The sequence below is a fragment of the Pseudonaja textilis genome, chromosome 7, assembly GCF_049901715.1.
Source record: "Pseudonaja textilis isolate UNSWEBS1 chromosome 7, rPseTex1.2, whole genome shotgun sequence".
In the NCBI taxonomy this organism is placed as follows: Eukaryota; Metazoa; Chordata; class Lepidosauria; order Squamata; family Elapidae; genus Pseudonaja; species Pseudonaja textilis.
This window is the reverse complement of record NC_141996.1, coordinates 29912674-29936207: the sequence shown is the minus strand read 5'-3', so window position 1 is coordinate 29936207 and position 23534 is coordinate 29912674. Positions and strand designations below refer to the sequence as shown.

Genomic DNA, 23534 nt, shown 5'->3' with positions numbered 1-23534 from the left:
ACATAGCACGAGGCTAGCACCAAATTTAAAACAGAAACGGCTGTGAAAGCCTGACACACAGACGAACCCAATACACAAGGCTGATGATGGCGGATGAGATTCTGCTGAAACGTCGCTACAACTTTAAAAGCACAACTATAATGATGTGGGAAAATACCCGAACAAAGCTGAATACCAGCTGAATATATATATATTCTTATAAGTAGCAATGTTTATCATATGGAATTTCTGTTCATATTTTTGTTACATTTAGCTGTTTATTATTATACGTATTTTATTTCTTCCAATCTTTTCTTTACTGCTTAATGATTACTGAAAATACATAGTTTTTATTTTTTTATTGCACCATTTTTTAAAATATACATAGGAGGAAGTTCCATTAATTTCATCACCTTAATCCAAAGACTGAGAGAAAAAAGTGCTTTAAAATCACCAGTATGAATGGAGAACGTGGAAACTTCAATTATATGCAGTAGCTTCTGTATTAGATGTTAACCTATGACTCTCAGTATTTTCTTTATTAATTTAAAGAGACTCTTAAGGTTACAGAAATTGATCTGACTTCCGGCAAAGGTCAGAATGGTCGAGGAATCCAATTTCTTTTCTTTCACAAAGAGCAGATGTTTTAGTAAAAAAATATGAAAATGATTGCTTTGTACTCTTCACTTTTATGTCTGAACTTGACAACGACATTCAGATATACTTTGTGTTAACCATATCTTCCAAAATGTGCAGTAAGAATGAAGAAATATAGTGAAAATTCAATCTGTAGAACAAATCTCCAGATGTTTAATAATGGCTTAAAATGTACTTGTGACAAGAATTTTTAAAATAGACCTCAAGCTTCTCATTGCAAAACAACAGAAATTACCTTCTAACATAATGCACATTTAATATAGCTATTATACATACTTAGAATACTTAATTTCATAAACGGTTTTTAAAGCATCTCATTTTCATAATCTGTTCAATGCTGCTCCTGCTGTTTAATTGAATACCTCTATTCATTAGAATTATGCTTTAAATATACAGATTCCCTGTTTTGTATGTGCTTCTTGGAATACATAATCATTTCAACATCTACATGCAATGGGTGATATTATCCAACACCATGAGATAAGCTAACATTATGCTTATGATACTCAACTTTACATCTCCTTCCTTGGTTTCAAGAATCAAGATAGGAATCCAGTCCATTTTTTAAAATATCCAGGGATTGGAGCACCTACAACCCTGGGAGGCAAGCTATTCAATTGATTAATATTCTCACTGTTAGAAAATTTCTCCTTACTTCTAAGTCAGATCTAGAAGTAAGCTTTAACAAGCTTCCACCAATTATTTCTTTTTTTATTTTATTTTTAATTTGTCAATTGCTTACAAGATAATAGGTATAAGTAAAAACATAGTTATGAATACATGGATACATATAAGAAAAAATTAAAAATATAAAAGAAACAATAGGACAGGGATGGTAGGCACGTTGGTGCGTTTATGCACACCACCTACAGACCTCTTAGGAAAGGGGTGAGGTCAATAGTAGAAAGTCTAAGGTTAACGTTTTTGGGGTTAGGGGAAAAAAACCACAGAGTCAGGTAGAGTATTCCAGACATTGATCACTCTGTTGCTGAAGTCATATTTCCTGCAATCAAGTTTGGTGTGATTAACCTTGAGTTTGTATCTATTATTTGCTCTTGTGTTGTTATGGTTGAAGCTGAAGTATTCATTGACAGGTAGGACATTGCAATGTATGATTTTATATACTATACTTAGATCGGACCAAAGGCGGCGTAGTTCTAGGTTTTCTAGGTCTAGAATTTCAAGTCTGGTGGCATAAGGTAGTCTGCAACAAGTAGAGGAGTAGAGAACTCTTCTTGTGAAATATTTCTGGACTTTCTCAACTGTGTTAATATCAGATACGTAATGTGGGTTCCAGGCTGATGAGCTGTATTCGAGTAGATAATTAGTGAATCCCCTCTGTAACAACACCTCACGTACTAGAAGACAGTTCTCCCCAATCCTCTTCAATAGGTTAAACATATCTATCTCCTTCAGCCATTCATCAGACGATTTAGCCTCCAGACCCTTTTTCATCTTTGTTGCTCTACTCTGCACACTTTCTTAAGGTCTCAGATGGTTTTTCTAATTGTGCCATATTAAGAGGGGGAGGTCTGATGGTATAGATTTATACTATTATCTTGATTTTCAACTTTTTTCTTATTATAATTTTAATTGTTTTGAAAGCACTAACTATTTATTACATTCTAAGTTTCCCAAACTCACTGTATCAGTGAGTTGGGCAGCATAGAAATTTAATAAATAAATAAATAGCCCTTAACGTATGATTGGTTAGCAACTATTCGAAGTTATGACAGCCACCTCAAAAGGTACTTACAATCCAATTTTGCAGTTACAGTAGCAACCCCCCCCCCGGTTATGTGATCACATTTTGCAATATTTGGCAACAGACCACTGGTGGGATTCAAATTTTTTTACTACTGGTTCTGTGGGCATGGCAGAGGAAGGATACTGCAAAAATTCCATTCCCTCCCCACCCCGCTATCCTGCTTTCCAGCTCCGTTCTTCTATGCAGGGCAACAAAAGAAGACCTAGACGATCAGCTGGGACTCGGGAGACAGAGAATAAATGGGGATGGGGCCAGTCAGAGGTGGTATTTGTCGGTTCTCCGAACTACTCAAAATTTCCACTAGCGGTTCTCCAGAGCTGGTCAGAACCTGCTGAATACCACTTCTGCAACAGATTCATGTGTTTCCTTTTTCAGTGTTTCTATGCTCATATAACCACCAGGTTTTTTTACAGTTTTTTGCTGGAAACCATCAAACCGTACCCAAACCATATGCCCATTGGGTATAATGGATTCGCTTAACAACCACTGTAAATAATGTCATAAAGTTGGGTCCAATTGCTTAGTGACTCACTTAACAACCACAATGACTGTAATTCCAGGCCCAAATAAGTTTGTAAGTCAAGGACTCCCAGCATAGAAATATACTAGAACATTCTTACTAAATATTTCATTTCAACATGGATAGAGATGTATATTGCTCTTTAGCAAAGTACAAAAGAGACAGTATCAGTTCAATTTAAATGTATCTCCAATACAATTTTAGAAACTAATATTTTACAGTACATTTGACATTTGGATCTAGCTATTATTCTGAGATATGTAAAACTACCAATCACCAATTGATCTGAATGTAACATTAATATTTTATTTATTAATTAAATTGTTATGCCACCCATCTCACTACTGCAGCAATTCTGGATAGCTTAAGAAATGATATAGAATAGTTATATTTTTATAAATAACAATACAGGTTTTCTGTCATAGTGTTTGAAGATGTTTTAGCTGTAGCAAGGAGACGATAAGTGTCTTTTTTCCTGCTCTGGAGTGGCTCCAAAAATATATATGATTTTGCCAGATCAGTAACCTCTCCAGAACTGGTTATACAAGAACAATTTGAAAAGCTGTCATATTCCTTAGAATATGAAATAATGATTTGTGTCTACTAGTTAAAATCGCTGTACAGCACAATGACTGATTCATAACATAAACACCTATCTTATAACAAACTGTGGGAGCCTCCCAATCAAAACATATAACATACAGATTGAAAGTTTTTTAAATAAAGAAATTTCAATATAAAGAGTATTTATTTATCCAGGGTAATGATATTGTGAGTAGAGTAGAGATCACATAGCCAAATCAAATCAAATAGGCTAGTTACTTTCACTTATAGGCCTTCATATAAGGATGAACAGGACAATCTCAGTTTATATTCAGTAATTATAGAAAAAGAGTGAAATATAAATGCTATAAATATAAACCATGCTGTTTCCTTCCATAGACAGCTGCTTTTGAAATAAGATTGTCCTCATAATAATGATACCCCAATAGTTCCTAGTTACTTTAAATTAGGTCTTTGAAAAGTCTTTGTGTTTTTATTTCTCAAATACTTTGGCTAAATTCCTTAGCAGTAGGTTTAATATTCAAGATTTCACTAATCATGTCTTTTAAATCATTCATTCTCTAAAACATTGAAACAATTATTGGTACAGTTTGTGATATGCTTGCAAGGGCTTTTAATTTACCCTATTCATTTAATATCCTGTAATACTTGTAAATTGCACAAATGTATTATGGAACTTTTTTATTCCTATTATTATTATACCAAGAAATCATAAGATAATGTTTATCATGAGCAATGTCTCCATGGTTCAATAGATGATCAATATTATTCAGAGAACGTAAGCAGCATCTTTGTCATTTCATTATGACAAATTAATTCCATATATGCTCTTCATATTAATGAAGTTCCAGATGATAGAAATTTCTTCCAAATCGTTGATTCATTCACATTTCCATGTATGGAAGCACTTCTTGCTTTTTAAATTTGGGTCATATTCTATATAAATACAGAATTTTTACAGAGTAGCTTTTATGTGGCTATTTGCCTGATAAAGAAAAGTTAATACTTCTATATTAATAATAATGTAAGATTCATGCAAATGTCAGTCTGGGTATAGAATTCCAGTATAGATTTTTAAACAAATGCTAATTTTAATTTTTGAAAGTGACACTGTGATTTTATGGCTCTTGTGAGAAGAACAGTTCTTATGGTAATTATCCTGTGCTAAAATTGATTTTATGCTGGAAAATAAAATACACACTTGGTCAATTATCATAATATATTGGAATTTCTATTTTCATAGTTCTTCTGCTGTAGTCAGGATAATTTATGCTCACTGGAAAGCATACAGATGGTCTCTCTTCTGTGGCTCTGAATGGAAAACCACTTTTATTCACTATACCTATTCACATTAATGTTTAGGAAATATAATGCTCATTGAGAGATTTCCATGTTTCAGTAATCACCCTTTATAGTTTATTAGAACCAATTGGGTTTGTATAAATCATTAAATTATGACCATGATTGACAAATAGCTGGGGTCTCACATTAAAATAAACTAAGAATTTGTATTTTCAATACTCTGCTGTTTAAATTTAGTATTTTTAGATTTCTATTCTTTAAAACTAATTTAAAATTAAATATTTCTCAGTGTTTTATAGTTCTACAATGACAGATGGATGCCACTGCATTATTAAAATTATATAGAATAGAGAGAAAAATGGGAGCCAACTGTGCAGGTGTGGGATTTTGATTGGAATAGATCCATAAATATATTAAATTTTACAATGTGATTAACAGGATTCAAGTTCTAAAACTAGTATCTATAGTAAGAGTTCAGGTTACATATACTTTCAACATAGATTCTAGTTCCACAGCTGATATCCATATATATGGCAGTTCTAAGAAAAAATGGGAACATGGGGAATTCATTGCTGACCTATATACTATGAGAGGAATCCTCCTCTCTGCAAATGCTTACATTCTATATTTAGATTTTGCTATTTTGTTAGCTAGCTTTAAAATATTGAGTTTGCCAGGGGCCAACATGCAACAACATATCACATGAAATGCTAAGGGTAAGATATTAATCAACTGAACAAACTTAAATCTCCCTTATCACAGACAGATTTGGAATGAATTTGGGTATGCTTAGACAGCTACAAGAACTCTGCACTTCTAGAAATATGTAATAAAAATTGTAGAAAAATAAATTAAAGATAGTTATATAATGCTAACACCTTGCCATTCCCACTATAGGTTTCCAGGGAAGACATCAAATTCAAATACATAACATTTATCCGACATGGGGAGTTTAAAACAGTACACAACCTTTTCAGGGTGCTCTTGACTTGACAGGCAGGCAAGCCATGCAAACAATGAATATAATTCAAATTCAAAATTAAAGTATAATTTAAACTTTACGAAAAAAAAAATGAAATGCAGTTTGTACTACACAGTCCTAGTAATAATTCCTTCTCTAATCAGATTAAAAATAACATTGGGCAGCATACAACTTTAAGTGTGTATCTTTGGTTTAAAGCCGTTGCACTGATGGCTGACTGCTTCTTGGAAGATGTCAACCTCTAAATGTTATTAAAGGATTAACTGATCTGAGTGTATACTTGCTAGTGCAATTTATCAACAGACCTGGGTTGAACAGTTCTGCTATACAATACTGGCCTTCTTGGCCACTTTTACTATTGACAGCTGTATATATTCTAAGTGAAAATTGATGTTTGTACCTATGTTTCAATAAGGTTGCAGACTTACTAGACCTTTTCATCTCTGTAAATGTAATCAACTAATTTTAAGGGCTGAATTTTTCTTAACTCCTTATAAAGTTATATGTTCAATAAGCTATCTATTTATTTATTCATTCAGTAAAAAGATCCAAGATAAATATACTTAGATATTTATTAAAATTTGGCCTGCATCACTGGCGGGAACCCTAGGAAAGAGCAGGTCCTAATCTCTCTACGGAGGGTTTTAGTCAGATTCCTATTTGGTTTTCAGTTCTGGAGACCTCACTTAAAAGAAAGATAAGATTGAACAAGTCTAGAGATAGGCAACAAAAATGGTGCATAGTTTAAGGGACAAAACATATCAGGAGAGATTGGAGCACCTGAATATGTACAGCTTGCAGTCAGGAGGGAAAGCGGGGGAATGATTAAAACATTTATATATATTAAGGATGTAAATAAGGTTTTAAAAGACAGTATTTTCAATGTTAAATAAAAATCAAGACCATGTGGGCATAATCTAAAAGTAACAGGAAGGAAGTTCAAAAGTAATGTTAGAAAGTATTACTTCACAGAAAGTGTAATGGAAGCTTGGAATCATCTTCCAGCCAAAGTAGTAGATCAGTCATCAGTAACTGAGTTTAAATATGTTTGAGATACTTTCCATTATCTACATCAGGCTTGTCAAACTCGATTTCATTGACAGCTACATCAGGGTTATGTTTAACCTTGGGGGACAGGTGTGCATGGCCAGGGTGGACGTGGTCAGTTTGATGTCACTTGTGTCGGGGACGCCTGCAGTGGCCAAGTGCTCTGCTAGTGAAAACAGAGCTTGGGAGGACTCCATTTTCGCTGGCAGAGTTACCACGAGCTGGTCCTTTGGTTTCCAGGGTGGCACTGCAGGCCAAAACTAAACACCCTGCAGGTCGGATCTGGCTTGTGGGCCTTGAGTTTGACAACCCTGATCTACATCATCCAACAAAAATAAATGAGATGAAATGAAATAACATAAACGTAAATAACAGACTCAATGGATCATTATGTATTTTTTCCTACCATCAGTTATCTGTGTTTCTGTGTTACACAGCAGCCAAAATACTTGGCAATTAACATTAAAGTCAAGAAAAGGGCCCTTAACACATTCAATGCCCAGGCTTAGCACTTCATGCCTGGGAACACAGCTACATTTTTAAATCCTTACAAAAGGCCAACAGGTTGGGATCATTTTAATGTCAGAGTGGAGGATATTCCACAGAGCAGGGGCTACTGCAGAAAAGGCTCATCTTGCAGTCCCCACCAGCTGATACTGATGTAATTGTCTGTAAATTATTCAGAGATTATGAACTTATTCTTTTGATCATTCCAGAATAGATGATAACACCAGTCAAAACATGCCAATTACTATTTGAAATAGAGCACATGCAACTTCTCTTAACCTTACAGACACTTCGCTAGCAATATAAGATGTCCCATCAAGTACTTTACTTTTTTATTTTTAGATAACTTGGCCACGGGTTAATCAACTTCACGGGTTAATCAACTAATCAGTGTACAGTAAGATGACTTCACTGTGCTGTATTTGCACTTGTTTAGAACATGTCTTACTAATCTTTCAGGCTTTCAAGTTAGCTGTAAAAACACTATAGGTATCATTTTGTGGTTTAGAAGACACAGAGATGCCATGAATGGTGATCTTTGGTTGGATAACAATATTGCCTCCAATATTTTTATCTATTCCTCTCTTAGTCTCAATGAAGCTCCATTTTATATTAAGAACAATCTCTTGTTAACATGAGAAATAGTCCCAGTCCTGAGATAACTTTTTCCTTGATCTTTTATGCTATAACAAGTCTACAGGGGTTGAATACAAGTAATGGCTTTAATGTTAGAAATTGTACAGTCCCCATGGTTGTAAGACAAATCTTACCAAAGCACAAAGTAGGCATAAGTTGTTTACAGTCTCAAGAGGGCTTTCCTACATTATTTTTCTTTTTGCAGGTTGGCTTTTTTAGAATTAGAAATATGTCCACATTATTTTATTTTATGCCTTGGAGCTACTAGAAAATTCCCACTAGTGGACGCAACCTTTTCCATATTAAGGCATATGATTCTAAGTTGTTTCTCTATTGGAAATGGTTTATAATTTTTATCTGTTTATACTTTCCCCATTAAGTTCAAAAGGCAGTAGATTTCATATGTTTTAAAATGACATTTCTGCACTGTATCTATTATAAAAAGAAAGAATACACAAAAAGAAACTTGTAATGCCAAGAGAACTTATTTCATTCATAGAGACTGAACAGTCATACTGTACACTGAGTTAATCCAGGTCTACGAAGGGACCGATAACATCTTCACAGTCTAAAAAAAAAACTTAAGAATTTCTCCCTTAAAAATTTGATTCCATTTTTATAATAAGATCTTTGTCACTTTGTTAAAATATTGTGCTCACTTTTTTTGCTAATTCTATATAAAAGAGAATTTGAGAAATACATATTTTTTGAGTCAAAGGCATTTAGGAAGTTGCTTCCTTCTACTATTGCTTTCAGCTTTTCCAGATGGGAAATACTCTGTTGTTAGTTACTTAGGTAGATATAATAATCATAACAGCAGCAGCTTCATTAAAGTCCTGGGAAGACTTAAACTAAATAACAGGTGTTAAAAGCATCAATTCAGCTACTCTGAAATTTGAACTAAGGTCTTGGCTGGAAGGTCAGTTTGGAAAAAATAAATAAATGTGAATGGTTGGAGTTTGTAAACCTCTGCAGAAACAGTCTCAAAGTAGGGAAGCTGAACACCATGCTCTCCTGTCATAATTCAATTCTTTGAAATTTTAGCTTTATACATTGTATTCTCTTTAAACCTTAGAACCACAAACATTTATTTCTTACAGAAATACTAAGTGCAAAATCCAGTTCTAACATATTATTGTTAGTACTGTCAGACTGGGAGACAAAATTAACAAATATTTGCAAGTAATTTCTCTCAATTTACATATTTTATCTTCCATGAATAAATTAAAAACAGCAGTTGAAATTAGTGTGCAGTTGTTCCTTAAAACAGGGGTCTCCAACCTTTTGGACCTCAGGGACCACCGAACTCATAATTTTAAATCCCGAGGACCACTAATGTAAATTTTGACTGACGATGGCTTGCTGAAGTTGGTGTGTGTGTGTGTGTGTGAGACAGAGAGACATATACACACATACACAAACATACAGAGGCAGGGGTGGGATTCAGATTTCTTAACTGATTATGTGGGTGTGGCCTAATTTGTGGGTGTGGCTTGATGGTCATACGACTGGCTGGGCATGCCTTGTATGTAAATATAAATATTTATGTAAATATTGAATTTTTTATTTTAAAAAGGAGCAACTTTTACCCAAAATCAGGCAAAGCAGGCAGGCAGATTGAGTTGCTCAAAGATTTACAGATTCATTCAGAGATCTATCTTTCTGCCATCGGCTACCTGAGTCTGCAATGAATAATAGAAGCTTCAGTCCTAAGGAAGGTTTGGCTCTGCTTAAAAGCAGAGCCGAAGACCTAAAGATTAACTAGTAAGAAGAAATCCAATGATTTCCTGCTTTCTAGCTAATCTAAATCTCCCAGCACAGCAGAACAGCTGATGGTCAGGGGAAAAAAAGGAAAAATAGCAACTCAGCAGGCAAATTTGCTAGGTAAGGAGTGAGTGGGCAGGGAGGGTTTCCACGGGCAATGTGGGTGGCGCAGCCTTGTGTTCCCACGTAGCCTGGATTAATTGCTTTGGGGGGGGTGCTCTGAGGGTGACATTTCTCTGCAGACCACCAAAATTTTCTCCCGGACCACAAGTGGGCCATAACCCACTGGTTGGCAACCACTGCCTTAAAAGTTTATGTTTTATAGAAGAGTAATTTCATTCTTAAGGATATAACCTGAAAATCATTTTGCTTTATTTCAACTGAATAGTAACCATAAAGAATTTTTATTTATTCATGTATTCATTTCTCATATAGTATGGACAGAACTGGTTCTGCCATTAAGTGCCAAAGTCATGACTAACACCTAAAGCTGGCATATTACCTGATGCCTTAGGAGCTTATGTCCATGTTTTGTTGCTTTTCACTTTCTAGTTTTGTGAATTTCCACCAAAACTATAATAGTGAAACCATTTATTCATCATTATTTATTGTAGACCCTTAAGTACCAAAGGGCAATTCAAAACTCATTTTGATTGAAGATTAATTAGCAGATGTTGTGAAGAACTGACTGGAATAGGACTGACACAATTTTTTGTAAATATGCATAAATGCTGTCTTCAGACTTCTTTACCTTCGGTGGCAAAATAAAGTTAAATAAACATAACATTGCAGTGGAATTACATATGCATGTCACAGCAGAATAAGTTATCTATGGAAAGAATAGCAGAGTGAGGGTATGGTACTGTGTGCTGATTGCAAGTTGGTTGACATCAATATTTTAACTCTGACAATGCAGAACTGCAGGCAAACATCATAAGAGATGGCCCTTAAATGTGCATGCCTTATTCTGACATCATACATAGTTCATGTTTATAGTTCCCTAAGTAATTCCTTAAGTATTCTGAGGTTTGGAAGGAACATTTCTGAGTGGAGAATTTAAGTGCTCCTTTGATAAAATGTGAACCAGGAATAAATTTTAAAAATTGGCAAATGATTTTGTATAGAGTACTTCATGTCACAATGCAACTTTATAGCAGATTTGAGTATTCCAAGCTAACTTAATAGGAGTAATAAAATAACATACAAATATTTGGGATATTTTTGACATTTGCAAGAGGTTTCAAAATGTTTCACCAGGCACAGTTTTAAATTACTACAAAACAACAACAGTTGTTACATACTAATACCATAATATTTCAAACTATTTTGACCTGAAAACAATAATTTCACTAAGTCACATTTGAATGGCATCTCCAAAGTTAAAGATTTATTCATCAAAATGGCCTAATGATATAATTACACAGACAAAATCAAGAAACGATAGAAAACTTGAGCTAGAAATCAAGTTTTTTACCTTTACTTATCCACTGTTCCTTCTGTCTATTCCTTTGTCTGTTATTGCTAAGGTAAGGTAATAATTCGATCATATGCTAGTATGCTTTAAAGTATTGTTAGGTCTGATATCACACAAAATGAAGAAAATATATAAAAAATAGTGTAGATTGCTCTTTTTTAAAATGATTCTAACCCAAACAGCAACTACCCCATTTAGCAATTGTTTGTGGTTACATGATGGAAAAGTAGCTTTTCTACATGCCCTAACATTTATAACCTTTGAAGGTCTATAAAACAAAGGAAAAGTGAAATAAGATAATAAGCATAGTCATAATTTCACTTAGCAAATATTTCACTAAACAAGGGAATTGCCAGTCCAAATGGTGATTACTAAACAAGGACTACCTGTATTACTTCTTCCATGATGCTCCATCATTTCTACCCAATCTCCATCAAACATCAGACATTCCCTTTTCTATGTCAAGCAAACTATAGGCATGAAAATTACCCAGTGGTTTTCTGATCGACTCAGATGGACTTTAACCTGTATTGCCCTGTCATAATTGATATTATTCCTGTAGGAATCACAACCACCTGATTATCACTGAACTCAATAATTCATAAATATGTATTTCCCTTAGAAATAAGTCTATTTAGGAAGCCCTCTGTTGATTGTGTCTGCTTTGCCTTCAATGATTAGACTTTGCAAGGAGGCAGATATTGAAAGATACAGTAGCTAGATATAAATGATGTCACAGAAAATAAAGAAGAATAATTTTCTTTCTTACAGTAATAGATGTTAAGGTATAATAGTGAAATAAATGTGAAATGGTTAAGGACAATTCAAAAGAAGTAGGTCATTATATAATGCATTATTAAGTTATGAATTCACTGTCACCAGGTATGGTCACAATACCATCAGTGCTGTATTTTGGCATGCCTTCAACAAGATGTAAGAAGGCATTAAATCTCTTCCAGCTTCCTGCTAGCAGAATCTATTGAGAAGTCTAATAAGCAACAAATTTACTTTTAATTACACAAATTTAACTTTTCCAAATGAATAATATTATTCTGGATCTCTAGAATTAAAAAAGATACTGCCACTGAAATTCACTCATGGCCCATTAACAATTTGAACGATGAACAATCCCTAATATTCATGAGCATACTGCATATTTTCCTTGTTCACATTTAATAAACTTGGACGGGGATATGGGAAATAGAAATCAAAGGTAGTGAAAAGCATTACGGCAAACCAGAATGTATCACTGTCTCCCTAAATAGGAAATTTTGGAAAGAAATATATACAAACTAAGCCTAAACTCTAGTATGAAATTGATTTAATTTCCTAAATTGGATATTGTTTAGAATCTTCCCATCATATAACTACTAGTTCTTGACTAGGAGTTAAAATAAGTTGTTATAAGTATCATCATAATTAAAAGGATTATTTGTAAATCATTAGTTGGAGAGGGGAAAAGGACTTTTATAAAATAACATAGTTGATAGTTTTTGATATTTCTTTAAATACTTGTAACAGCTTTATATTAACATATCAAGAAAAAATGCAATACATAAAAGTTAAAATAGAATAAAATCAAATAAAATCATATAAATAAAATAAGACTAAATTATGATCACTAAGTTTTTGATAATTTGTTTAATAACAACACCTGTCTAGGCTAATACTCACTTTCCAAGAGAAATATTCCCAATACTATAATATTCTAAATTAATTATATAGCAAACATAATAAAGGGCTTGAGTTTTCCCCCTGAGGTTATTAAAATGCACACACCAGAAGAGAATGTCCATATATTTGTTTTTTTTAATAAATTAATGGAAATTTGACATTGTTAATTAACTTAAAAGTTGTATCTGAATTAGAATTATACAGTTTCCATTAACAGAGTTCACATTGAATGTAAATCTAGAATGGTTCTATAGATTAATTTGGGGGGTATTGTATAGGAATATAAAAGCTTACCATTTTTAAGAAGATAACCTTCTGGGTAATTTCCTTTTCTGCATATTTAAATCCTGGTGAACCAAAGGGAAGTCCTTTGTCTTTATAGATGTAAACTTTAATATTTCTTTTCCTTTACAAGGACACTTATTTCAAATGCTCTAGAGCAGCTGGTTAGGAAATGCTTCATTCTCCATTTGTATTTTGAGCCATAGATGTAGCAGTAGTGTTAAATTAAAGGTTCTAAGATAGCACTTTAAGGAAGAGATACAGAAATCCTGGAACTAATTTAAATGAAACTCCTAATATAAACCAACCCCTTTCCCTGCTTTGCTCTTCAAGTACTGAGAGGGGCAACTTTGCTGGAAAGCTGACCTCTTCTCCTGTCATTCATTGCAGCAGGAATAGAACAAAATGCAAGCAGCAAACATTTGCTTGCTGCAAGTAAATATAGGTATGAGCACCATCCATGTTACAATTGCATCCTATGTCATTTTTATCTCTGTCGTTTCCAGTACAGAGATGCTTGAAGGATTATTATCTTTAGCCTTTCTTCCTCTTTTGGTTCTCTAGCTTTATTAAGCTTGGATAGAAGGAAAAGCTTTCCACTGGACTATGCCAGCCATTTTATCTAGTAACAATAAGCAAATTTGTACTACAGTCCATAAGATATTGTGCTGCACTTGTCTGTTGATAATATGTGCCCTATCTGTTAAATAGGGCACATTGAGAAACTATTACTGCATTGTTTAAAAGATATGAAAGGAGAACATCAACTTTTAGAAAGATCATTTGAACAGTGTGATTTGACTTAAAAGGGCATGATGAATAGGATGTTTTTTTGGAGCGACACTATTAGTCCCCAGAATTCAGTTTCAGGTATAGGATGCATTTTGAAAATATGAGTCCATAGAAACACAGCACCAATCATATCAACTGAGAATTCTGGAACTGTAGTTTAATATGTCAGACACAAATTGGGGAAAACTACAAATCGGATTTAGGTAAGTTTAAAATTTCAGTTTCTCAACATTTTTTTAACTGATTGAGTACATAGTATTTCTTTTTAAAGATGTGTATTGATGGTAGCAAATTGCTTGCTATTTAAAAAAAAAATTATATAGCAAAGTAACATTGGTGGTCCAATAGGAGGAAAAGTTCTGAAGTCATTGAGTATAACTGTAAACACACACACACACACACACACACACGATACAAAGTAATGCAAACATTCTGCTTCTTCCATGCTTTTCCGTAGGCTGCTGATTAAGTAGAACTAGACTGGAAAGGGGAAAAATTGCTGACATGGGGAGCCCAAAAGTCTGCAGCGCGTGTGAGATTTAAGATGGAATTCTGGCTATGTAGACAGACTTAATCAGTCTCTGCTCCTTTGAAATTTCAGCTGCTCTTGAGTATTTTTCTACCCAGTTTTTAGTGTAACTAGGAAATATTAAATTTAGAGTAGTTGGCATCTGTCTGCAAAATGTCTTACTTTAACTACAACCATGTTAATTTGCAACATTTCTGGCTGATGAGATCCATTTGGAATTAACTGAGAATTGTAGCAATTAAAAATGGAGAAGAAACTTGACTGAACTTACAAAGCCAATTATATTTAGGAGACAAAAACATCTGCTGTTGAATGAATGGAAGGAAGACTTAGTAAGTAGGATATGACAATTTTTAAGAAAAAGATATACTATTTCATTGAAAAATGGCAAAAACATTGCAATAACTTAAATAAAAATAACAAAATACTAGTAAGATTACTCATCTAATTGTTGAGTTATATTTGTGAATAATACTTACATTACAGATAGCAATGGAATAACATTTAGGCTTATATACTACGGCATAGCATTTTACAGCACTCTCTAAGCAATTTACGTTGTAGAAGCATTATTATTTGCATATCGTTCCCAACAATCTGGATCCTCATTTTACCAACCTTTGAAGGATGGAAGGCTGAGTCAACCTTGAGGTCCATCAGATCGAATTCCAGGCTGTGGACAGAGTACAGCACTTTAACCACTATATCACTAGGGTTGTGTACTGTACTGATTTATCTTTTGGGAGTTTGAATAACAAATACAATTTAAAATTCCATAATCATATACTTGAAAACAATATAGAAAGTTGGAAGAGTACTTTATTAATTTGTTTCAATTTTATTATTTCAGCTTTTGCCTCTTTATTAAAATTGGTTTTATACCACAAAACAGTTTTGGCTTTGAGATTTTTTCTTGCTTATAGTATCAGAATAGCAAAAGAATAAGAATAGGACCATACTATAAGATTGAATAGTACTGTTTTTTTGTAAAATATATTATTTTTTCAGGAATGCAACAAAATTGTTAATTAACATGGGAAAGAAAGGAAATGTATCTATAATTTTTAAAATTATATGTATATATGCAAATCAATTAATGATTGATGACTTTTTTGCAGTATAAATTACGTACATGAAGAGGACCTTTAGGTAACATATAATTTGAAGCATTAGCATTGTAAAGAAAGGCTTATAATATGTGTGTGTATAAAATGTCCAGGTATAAGACTAAATATTGATATTCTACAATCAGTTGGGCAACTCAGAATAGAGTACTATACATAGTCAGATATATAAGATAATTTTAGGGTCCTGAAAAAGATAGGGTACATTGTGTTTACTATTTAAAAAATGAAATAGGATGTCATTATACAGTTATATTTTGTTATATATACATGTCTCCAAGGCCTTGTCTTGCAAGAACAAGATGCCATTTTGATCAGTCTCTAAATTGTGAAACTACCTGCAATCCAAGGTGAGGAAGGCAGAACAATAATTGTAGTAAGTTATGCAATATATAACTACAGTTTATTAGAAGTCATATTAAATGGTCTATTATATGCTCATTTCTGCCAAAGTATAAGCTAGTTCATCATATTCATTGAGTATTATTTCTATGTTGTGTCACATATACAGTTTTAGACTGAGAACCAATGTTGGAGGCTGCTATGTTTTATTAAATCACTGTAAGCAATTTGGATTTCCTACTAATTAAGAATGGAAATTTAGAGCATAGATTTGTTCTAAAGTGAGTCTAAGTTTATTATAATGGTTCTGTAGTAGTAGTCATTTTTGCCAAATATATTTACATATTACTAAGGCTCAATGGTTAAAGACACTGAGCTTGTTAGCTGAAAAGCTGACAGCTTGGGTTTGAGACCTTTGCACCGTGTGATGGGGTGAGCTCCCATTACCTGCCCCAGCTCCTGTCAGCTTAGCAGTTTGAAAGCATACAAATGTGAGTAGACTTTCAATGGGAAAGTATCTGCAATCTGTGCATCTTGGTATATAGTTATTCTGGCCACATGACCATGGAAGTGTCTTCGGACAATGCTGTCTTCCTCAGCTAAGAAACAGAGATGAACACTGCCTCTAGAGTCGACACAACTGTACAAGAGAAACTTTTATTTTACCTTTAAGGGACCTCTATTGCTTGTCTGAGTAATTGTGGTATTTTCAGGATGAAAGAGTAGAGCTTACTTTATGTGCTTTGCTGCCTGGTGGGAAGATAAGCAATTGACAGGTGGTGCATTGTTCTGAAAATTCAGTCATAGAAGTTACTCATCTCCTTTCAGAGGTCTTGAGCAAGCATGTACAAGGGTAAACAGGAGGAGAGGCTATTTATTATTCGGCTTTGGATATGTATCCCTTTCTATTTTCTGGACCTGCCAAGTTAAGATCTATGAAGACATGTTAAAGTTAGCAGTTAGATTTTCTTGGCAAGCTACAAGCTATAGAGGTTTCCTTGGTTACATATGCAATAGCTATTTTGGTTAGTAGTTGACTCAACATATGAACTGAGCAGTGCAAATGTCTTTCAGTGCTTGGGAAAGAATACTGCAATCTATTGAAAATCTCTAGGATGTTAGAATCTAATGAATTAGAATTTATTTTATTATTTGCAATAGTGCAAAGAATATAAGTAGCCTTAGAAAGGGTGCTTTATGATTACCAACCATGCCATTGTTAACAGTGGCACCAATCCCAGGTCACAATACTGCATTTTAGGCACTTATAAACTGACTTACATGGTTATAGCATCTTGTGGTCAAATTATTGTGCATCATCTCCCATATCCTTTCAGTTTTCCGCTATCTGCTCCCATTCCTTTTGTAGTCAACATTCAGTGAGTCCTGAAACCAATAAGTAATATGTCAAGCATTGTTGGCTTATTTTTTAAAAAAGTTTTTCTTCTCTTGTAAAAATTTCTATTTTTACTTACTTAGAGAATACTTCAACAACATTTGTTAAAAGTACTGTCTTTTAAGACTCTTAGTAGTCTGTTTTTCTTCCATATTCATAATTACCCAATCAAGTTGCCAAGTTCAATGAACTCAGAATTTGCTAGGAGAACAATAGAATGCTGAAGGTGTTTTTGAAATATGCTTTTGTCTTTAGCTCTTTCAGATAATGAGGAAGAATGTGCTAATACAAATGAAACAATTCAACAGACTTCAAGTTCAACTCTTATTTCTTCAAAGAAAAGGAAAAAGGTTGGTTGATTTTATTTTCACTAATAAAAGGCAATCTAGTGCACAGTGAAAAGCATTTAAGGAAGTCATTGTTTGCTGAATGGAAAGTATACTATTCAAATGCCTGAATACCTCAGTTTAAGATTCAAGGGGTATATTAGAAAGTTATATAAGAAGACCAATGCAGAAGTAATCCATCACCCTTGCCAGACACTGAGCAAAGACTCTTAAGTATTTATGCATTGTTCAGCTAAGTATCTGTTTCCATGTGGAAAATGTCCAAGCATATAGTTGCTTCTCATTCTTGATGAATACACATACATGGAAGGTATCTTTGCAAGGTATATTTGAAGGAAGAACAAGACCAGTCCCAGTTCACTTTCGAGACTTTTTCAGTGCATGAGAGATTATCTAACCATCTTACCCAAATGACTGTTGATAAATGAAGAAAAGAGATCTATCTTATTATGAGCTCTAATATGTGAAATAATTATGCCATTATAATACAAATATTAGCTTTATTCTACTTTGCATTATGATTAAGTTATACAATAAGCAAGTCAGTAAGCAAAATCCAAGATCCATATTAAAACAATATCTCTTTTAGGCTAGACCAAGATCAACAAAAACTAAGATCTTTATAGCATTAAAAAATCCCTTATAGTTTTTTTAAATGTAATATTTGATACATTCTGTTCACTAACTGATAACAATATATTAGGTGAATGTTGTTATGATCATTTTTTGTGACTATAGCCATGGAATAGTTTCTGTTCTTCTGTTTATCTTAATAGCAAAAGAACATGATTTCAAAAATTATAAAGTCTTGGCTGCCATGTACATGCCATAACATTGTCTTTGTATTTTAAAGTTCTTCCAAATGCCAGCTCATAATCTACATTTTTTTTTCTTCTGCCAGCCTACAGAATGCTTCCTCAATGTTGAGAAAGAGAAATCTAAGGATGAAAAAGAAATTGAAATGAAGCCAAAGAGAAAAAGAAAGGTAATTCTTGATTAATATTTTCAATGAATATTTTAATTTTTATGCTACATTTTGATATAATGATGATGGTAAATTAAGTATAACTCTCAGTGAAATCATCCATATTTTTTATTTCATAATGTTTGTTTAAAATAATGTATTAACTAGTCTCAATATCATTTATATTTCTTCTGTCACTTTTCATTCTCCCTTCAGTTCAAGGAAAAATACAGTTGTAGTCTAATCTAAAATATTCTGTCCAAAATCCTATTCTAAATGGAACTGAACTTGGAATGTAATCTATATGTATATTTGTATATCTAATATAAAAATAAATATATTATTTTTCTGAGTCTTTTAGTCATATTTTGCCATTCTTAGTAAAAAGCATCTCAGGGATTGCTGATATATTTATCACTACATATATTCCCAGACTTCCTAATTTGCACATTTGGGGTAAAATTGGTTGCACTACTGACCATAACATGACTCAGTGCATGGAAATCTCATGTGCGCTTCATCCCATTGTTAAAAAGTGATGTATAAAAGCTTCATTTGACCAAAAGCATGATGGGAAGCAGAGGCAATATTGTATGGAATATTATGCATTGCAATTATTTATTTATATTTGCCTTATTTTTACAAATTACTCAAGGCAGTAAATATATCTAACAAATCTTCCTCCTCCTGTTAATTCAAGAGGAGTAAATATTAAAAAGCATAGAATAGTCATTTAGAACAGTGGTTGCCAACCAGTGGGCTGGGGACTACTGGTGGTCCATGAGAAAATTTTGGTGGGCCACAGAGAAATGTCACCCCCAAAGTACTCCCCAAAGCAATTAATACAGGCTGCACGGAACACAAGGCTTGTGTCACTTGCATTGCAAACAACATGAGGTAGTGAGGGGAGGGAGGAAAAGGCAGAGTTGGAGAACTTGTCCCACTCGCCCCACACACCTCGCCTGGACACTGGGCTGCTTCTTTCTTCTTCTGCTTTTGGCTGCACGCAAGGAAAGCAGCAAAAGTCTTTTTTTCTTTCTCCCAAACTCCACCAGAAATGAGTCTTTGGGACCCTACAAGGCATCCTGCTCCAAGAGGTTGCACTGGCAAAAACTCACTTCTGGCGGAGTTTGGGGGAGAGAAAGAAAGACTTCCGCTGCTTCTGCTGCTTTTCTTGCATGAAGCCAAAAGTCTTTCTCCCCCTGAGAACGGAGCTGGAGATGGTATCCTGTGATCCAGTGGTGGGATTCAAATTTCTTAACAACCGGTTTTGTGGGTGTGGCTTGGTGGTCATGTGACTGGGTGGGCATGGCTTGTATGTAAATATTATAAATATTTATGTAAATATTTATTTTTTTATAAAAAAGAGCAACTTTTACCCAAAATCAGAAAAAAACAGGCAGGCAGATTGAGTTGCTCATAGAATCACAAATTCACTTAGAGATCTATCTATCTGCAGTTGGCTACCTAAGTCTGCACTGAAAAGCTTCAGTCCTAAAAAGGTTCGGCTCTGCTTTTATATTAGTTAGAAAGCAAGAAATCCAAGGATTTCCTGCTTTCTAGCTAATCTAAATCTCCTGGCAGGGCAGAACAGCTGATGGTCGGGAAAAGAAAAAAGAAAAATAGTAACTTACCAAACCAGGCAAGTTGGATAGCTCGAATGCCAGGTAAGGAGTGAGTAGGAGGGGAGGGGCCAGCCAGTGGAGCGATTTGCCGGTTCTCCGAACTGTGGACAATCATAACACGCGTGTGTGCAGCGTTTGCAAGAAATCATCAGCTGTGCTGGGCAGCTGACAAGCCCTGCGTGCGGGTGCGCCACATTTGAAAATCCTCTTGTTTCCTGCTTTTCAACCTCAGCTGTGCCGCGCAAAGCAGCTGAGGAGGGAAAAGCAGAGAATAAAGGATAGCCTAGAGCCTGGGCAGGTGGGTGAGCCAAACACCAAACCGGTTCGGTGTCAGCTGCTCTTCACAGCTACCAATTCTATAGAACCAGGCCAAACCAGTAGCATCCCATCCCTGCTGTGATCCCAAATAAAGAATGATCGATCAGTAGGAAAACGGGTTGGGGAATTTTCCTGCAGACTTTTGGGGGGATTTTGCCAGGGTCTCTGGTCCGTGGGATTTAAAATTATGAGTTTGGTGGTCCCTGAGGTCCAAAAGGTTGGCGACCCCTGATTTAGAGCAAATAGGTGTTGCCCAGCCAAATACATTTTGTCGTCCTTATTGCTATGATGTAGGCCCTAATATGTCTAAATGTTTGGTCAGATTCACTCTTCGTCTTTCTTCAGTGGTGCTCAGGACCTCAGTCACTTGCCTATTCAACCAAGGCTTCAACCGAACCGCTAGATAGATCTTCAGGGAAAACCGTAGGGAAAACATGCCGTATGGAATCCAGTAGGATCCATTAGTCCTGTAGGTAGGCCACCCTAACAGACTATGGCTCCCTGTAGCGTTGGGTGATCTCAGTGAGCCAGAGAAGAACCCAATCTCTCCATGGTAATGGACTGATGGTAATGTTTCCAATGTCAGCTCGCACTATAACTGTCCTGAGGCAAAAACCATATCTAATGTGTGACACACACATACAGCAGGTATACATTGGGTCCTCTATCATTTTGAAAAAGTCATGGATTCCTGAACCACTCCAGATTTACTATCAGTAGGTTGCAAGTTATAGTCCCCAAGGACCAACAACCTCAGCCTGGCAATAGAATCCAGCAACTGAGGTAGGGAGGCAGTGCAGAAGCAATAATTCCAACTATTCCAGAAGATCCAATTTTAACCAGAGTCTCAATCCTATTATCTGTGAAACAATCCCTAAACATTCTCAATGATGCACAAGTGACAATAGCATCCATGGTATATAAGAAAGATTTGAGAAAGGGAGTGAAGAGGTGTTGCCTAGAGAACCATTAAATAAGAATGGATATAGTCTGAAGCTGCCTAACTTCTCAGACTATAAAGGATACAATGGGAACTTTGTATTTTAAAACTTGCAAAATTGATGTCAACCTTCCCAGATATATCAGATAGGAAACAAAGCAATCGAACTACTATTACTTTATTATAAATGTACATTAACAAAATCTTATAAGTTTAAAAGTTCCTCTCCTCTAGACACTTTGCAGCTGTGAAGCACCTATCACTCTTAGGGAGCTCCCACTATGGTTGCTGGAAATAATTTTTCCCCCAATAGGCACTTTCCCACATCTACATAATGGCAGAATCAGGAAAGCTGGCAACAAACATGGTAAGCAATTCAGAAAACATCTGTGTGGATGATAGAAACAGAGAAGGCTGCACATTCTTCAGGCTATTAATGAAGATATGCACTGTTCATGTTTTGTTTTTTATTATCATTTTATTGTCATTCATGTTATTTTTTCAAGACTGAATCTATTTTTGTTGTTGTAAGCTATAACATTTTTCAAGTATTGGGATATAAATGGCTATCATTGTCCAGTTTAGAAGCAAATGAAAAAATTGAAATGTATTTGTTGGCTCCATATCATATGGATTATGCCTTTCTTTTTTCCTTTCCTTTTTTAGAAAAAAATTTCTGATCTTCTCACAGAAACTGTACCAAAGCCAGGTGTCCCAGCAGATGTACAAAAAATGCTCAATGAACATTTTGGAGCCAAACGTTCTGTGATTGAACTAGAAGAATTAAAACTGCCAGGTAATAAGGAGAAAATTAGTGAGGTATTATTCAGGATATTAAATTTTAAAAAAAGTTTGTAACAACATTTCTTTCTTATGAAGTATTATTTGTGTGTGGTTTCTGAGTATTGTTTGACCAAAAAAAAATAAACAAAACATACCTTCTGGTAGCTCCCACACTTTTCAGATGCTGCTTTTCAAAGTGTTTGTGTGAACTAATACTCTATATAGACATGGAGATATGATGGCTATGTGGTTTCGACAGAACATTTATCATTAGCATAATCATAAAAATTGTACCATTCACATATATAGAGAGACAAGCATTCATATTCAATACCACTAACTTGTGCTATCTTATGCCTGGCAGCAGGGACTTTAAATGAATAAAACTCTATATAAATATAAACAAGGGCTTTTCAATTGATAGCTCAGATATTTTTAATTGATCTAATTTATTTAATTGATCAAAGTTTTGGAATCACTTAATTGAGGCATAGAATAAAATTTAAATTAGCAAAGCAAAATAGAGTTATTTTGTGACTAGAAGACGTGCAGCTAATTTGCTCCACCATTTTGCACCTTAATGCACCATAAAGCAATGAATTAATCAGTGTCCTGTAATCAGTTTGCCCTATTACATTGCTATATAGCAGCGGTGTCAAACTCACATCATCACATTGTCATCACATGGCATATCGTGACTTTCCCCCCTTCGCTAAACCAGGGGTGGGGGTGGCCAGCGCGTGTCGCATCTGGCCAATAGGCCGCAAGTTTGACACCCCTGCTATACAGGATCAATACTTGATTTCTATTAGCTTTTTTCTTTTTAGTACCCAATAGCGTGACAAATCTTGGAATAAGATATTATTTTACGGTAATATCAATGAAAGAAAGATTTGCTGGAATTTCTGCATGAAGAAAATATATGAATATCAAGAGAGTCTGGTAGAAGATTGTGATCTCCTTATATTTGCATAATTCATTATTGTTCTCCATGCTGATTTGCTATATATGTCATGGATTTATACTTTTATTCTGTTATTAAATAAATTGTCCTGGAATGTATATGAAGAGCAGTATGTGAATACTTATTTTATTTAGCTAACAAAATACTTTATAAATCACAGAACAACATGACTGAAAATGAAAAAAAATGTTTTGGAATAATTCTCAAATTTTCATAACCAGCTATTAGAGATATTTAAGAATGCTTCCACGTAA

General features: G+C 34.5%; 1 protein-coding gene across 6 annotated transcripts in view; it reads left to right on the top strand.

Moving 5' to 3' along the window:
• CMSS1 (cms1 ribosomal small subunit homolog) overlaps positions 1-23534 on the top strand; it is a 167855-nt gene that overhangs the window by 133478 nt on the left and 10843 nt on the right. For all 6 annotated transcript variants that reach the window (XM_087937367.1, XM_087937368.1, XM_026700849.2 and 3 more), the window contains exons 3-5: positions 17595-17689; positions 18588-18671; positions 22200-22329. In XM_087937367.1, coding sequence (XP_087793493.1) covers positions 17595-17689; positions 18588-18671; positions 22200-22329 — 309 coding nt within the window. The remainder of the gene's footprint in view (positions 1-17594; positions 17690-18587; positions 18672-22199; positions 22330-23534) is intronic.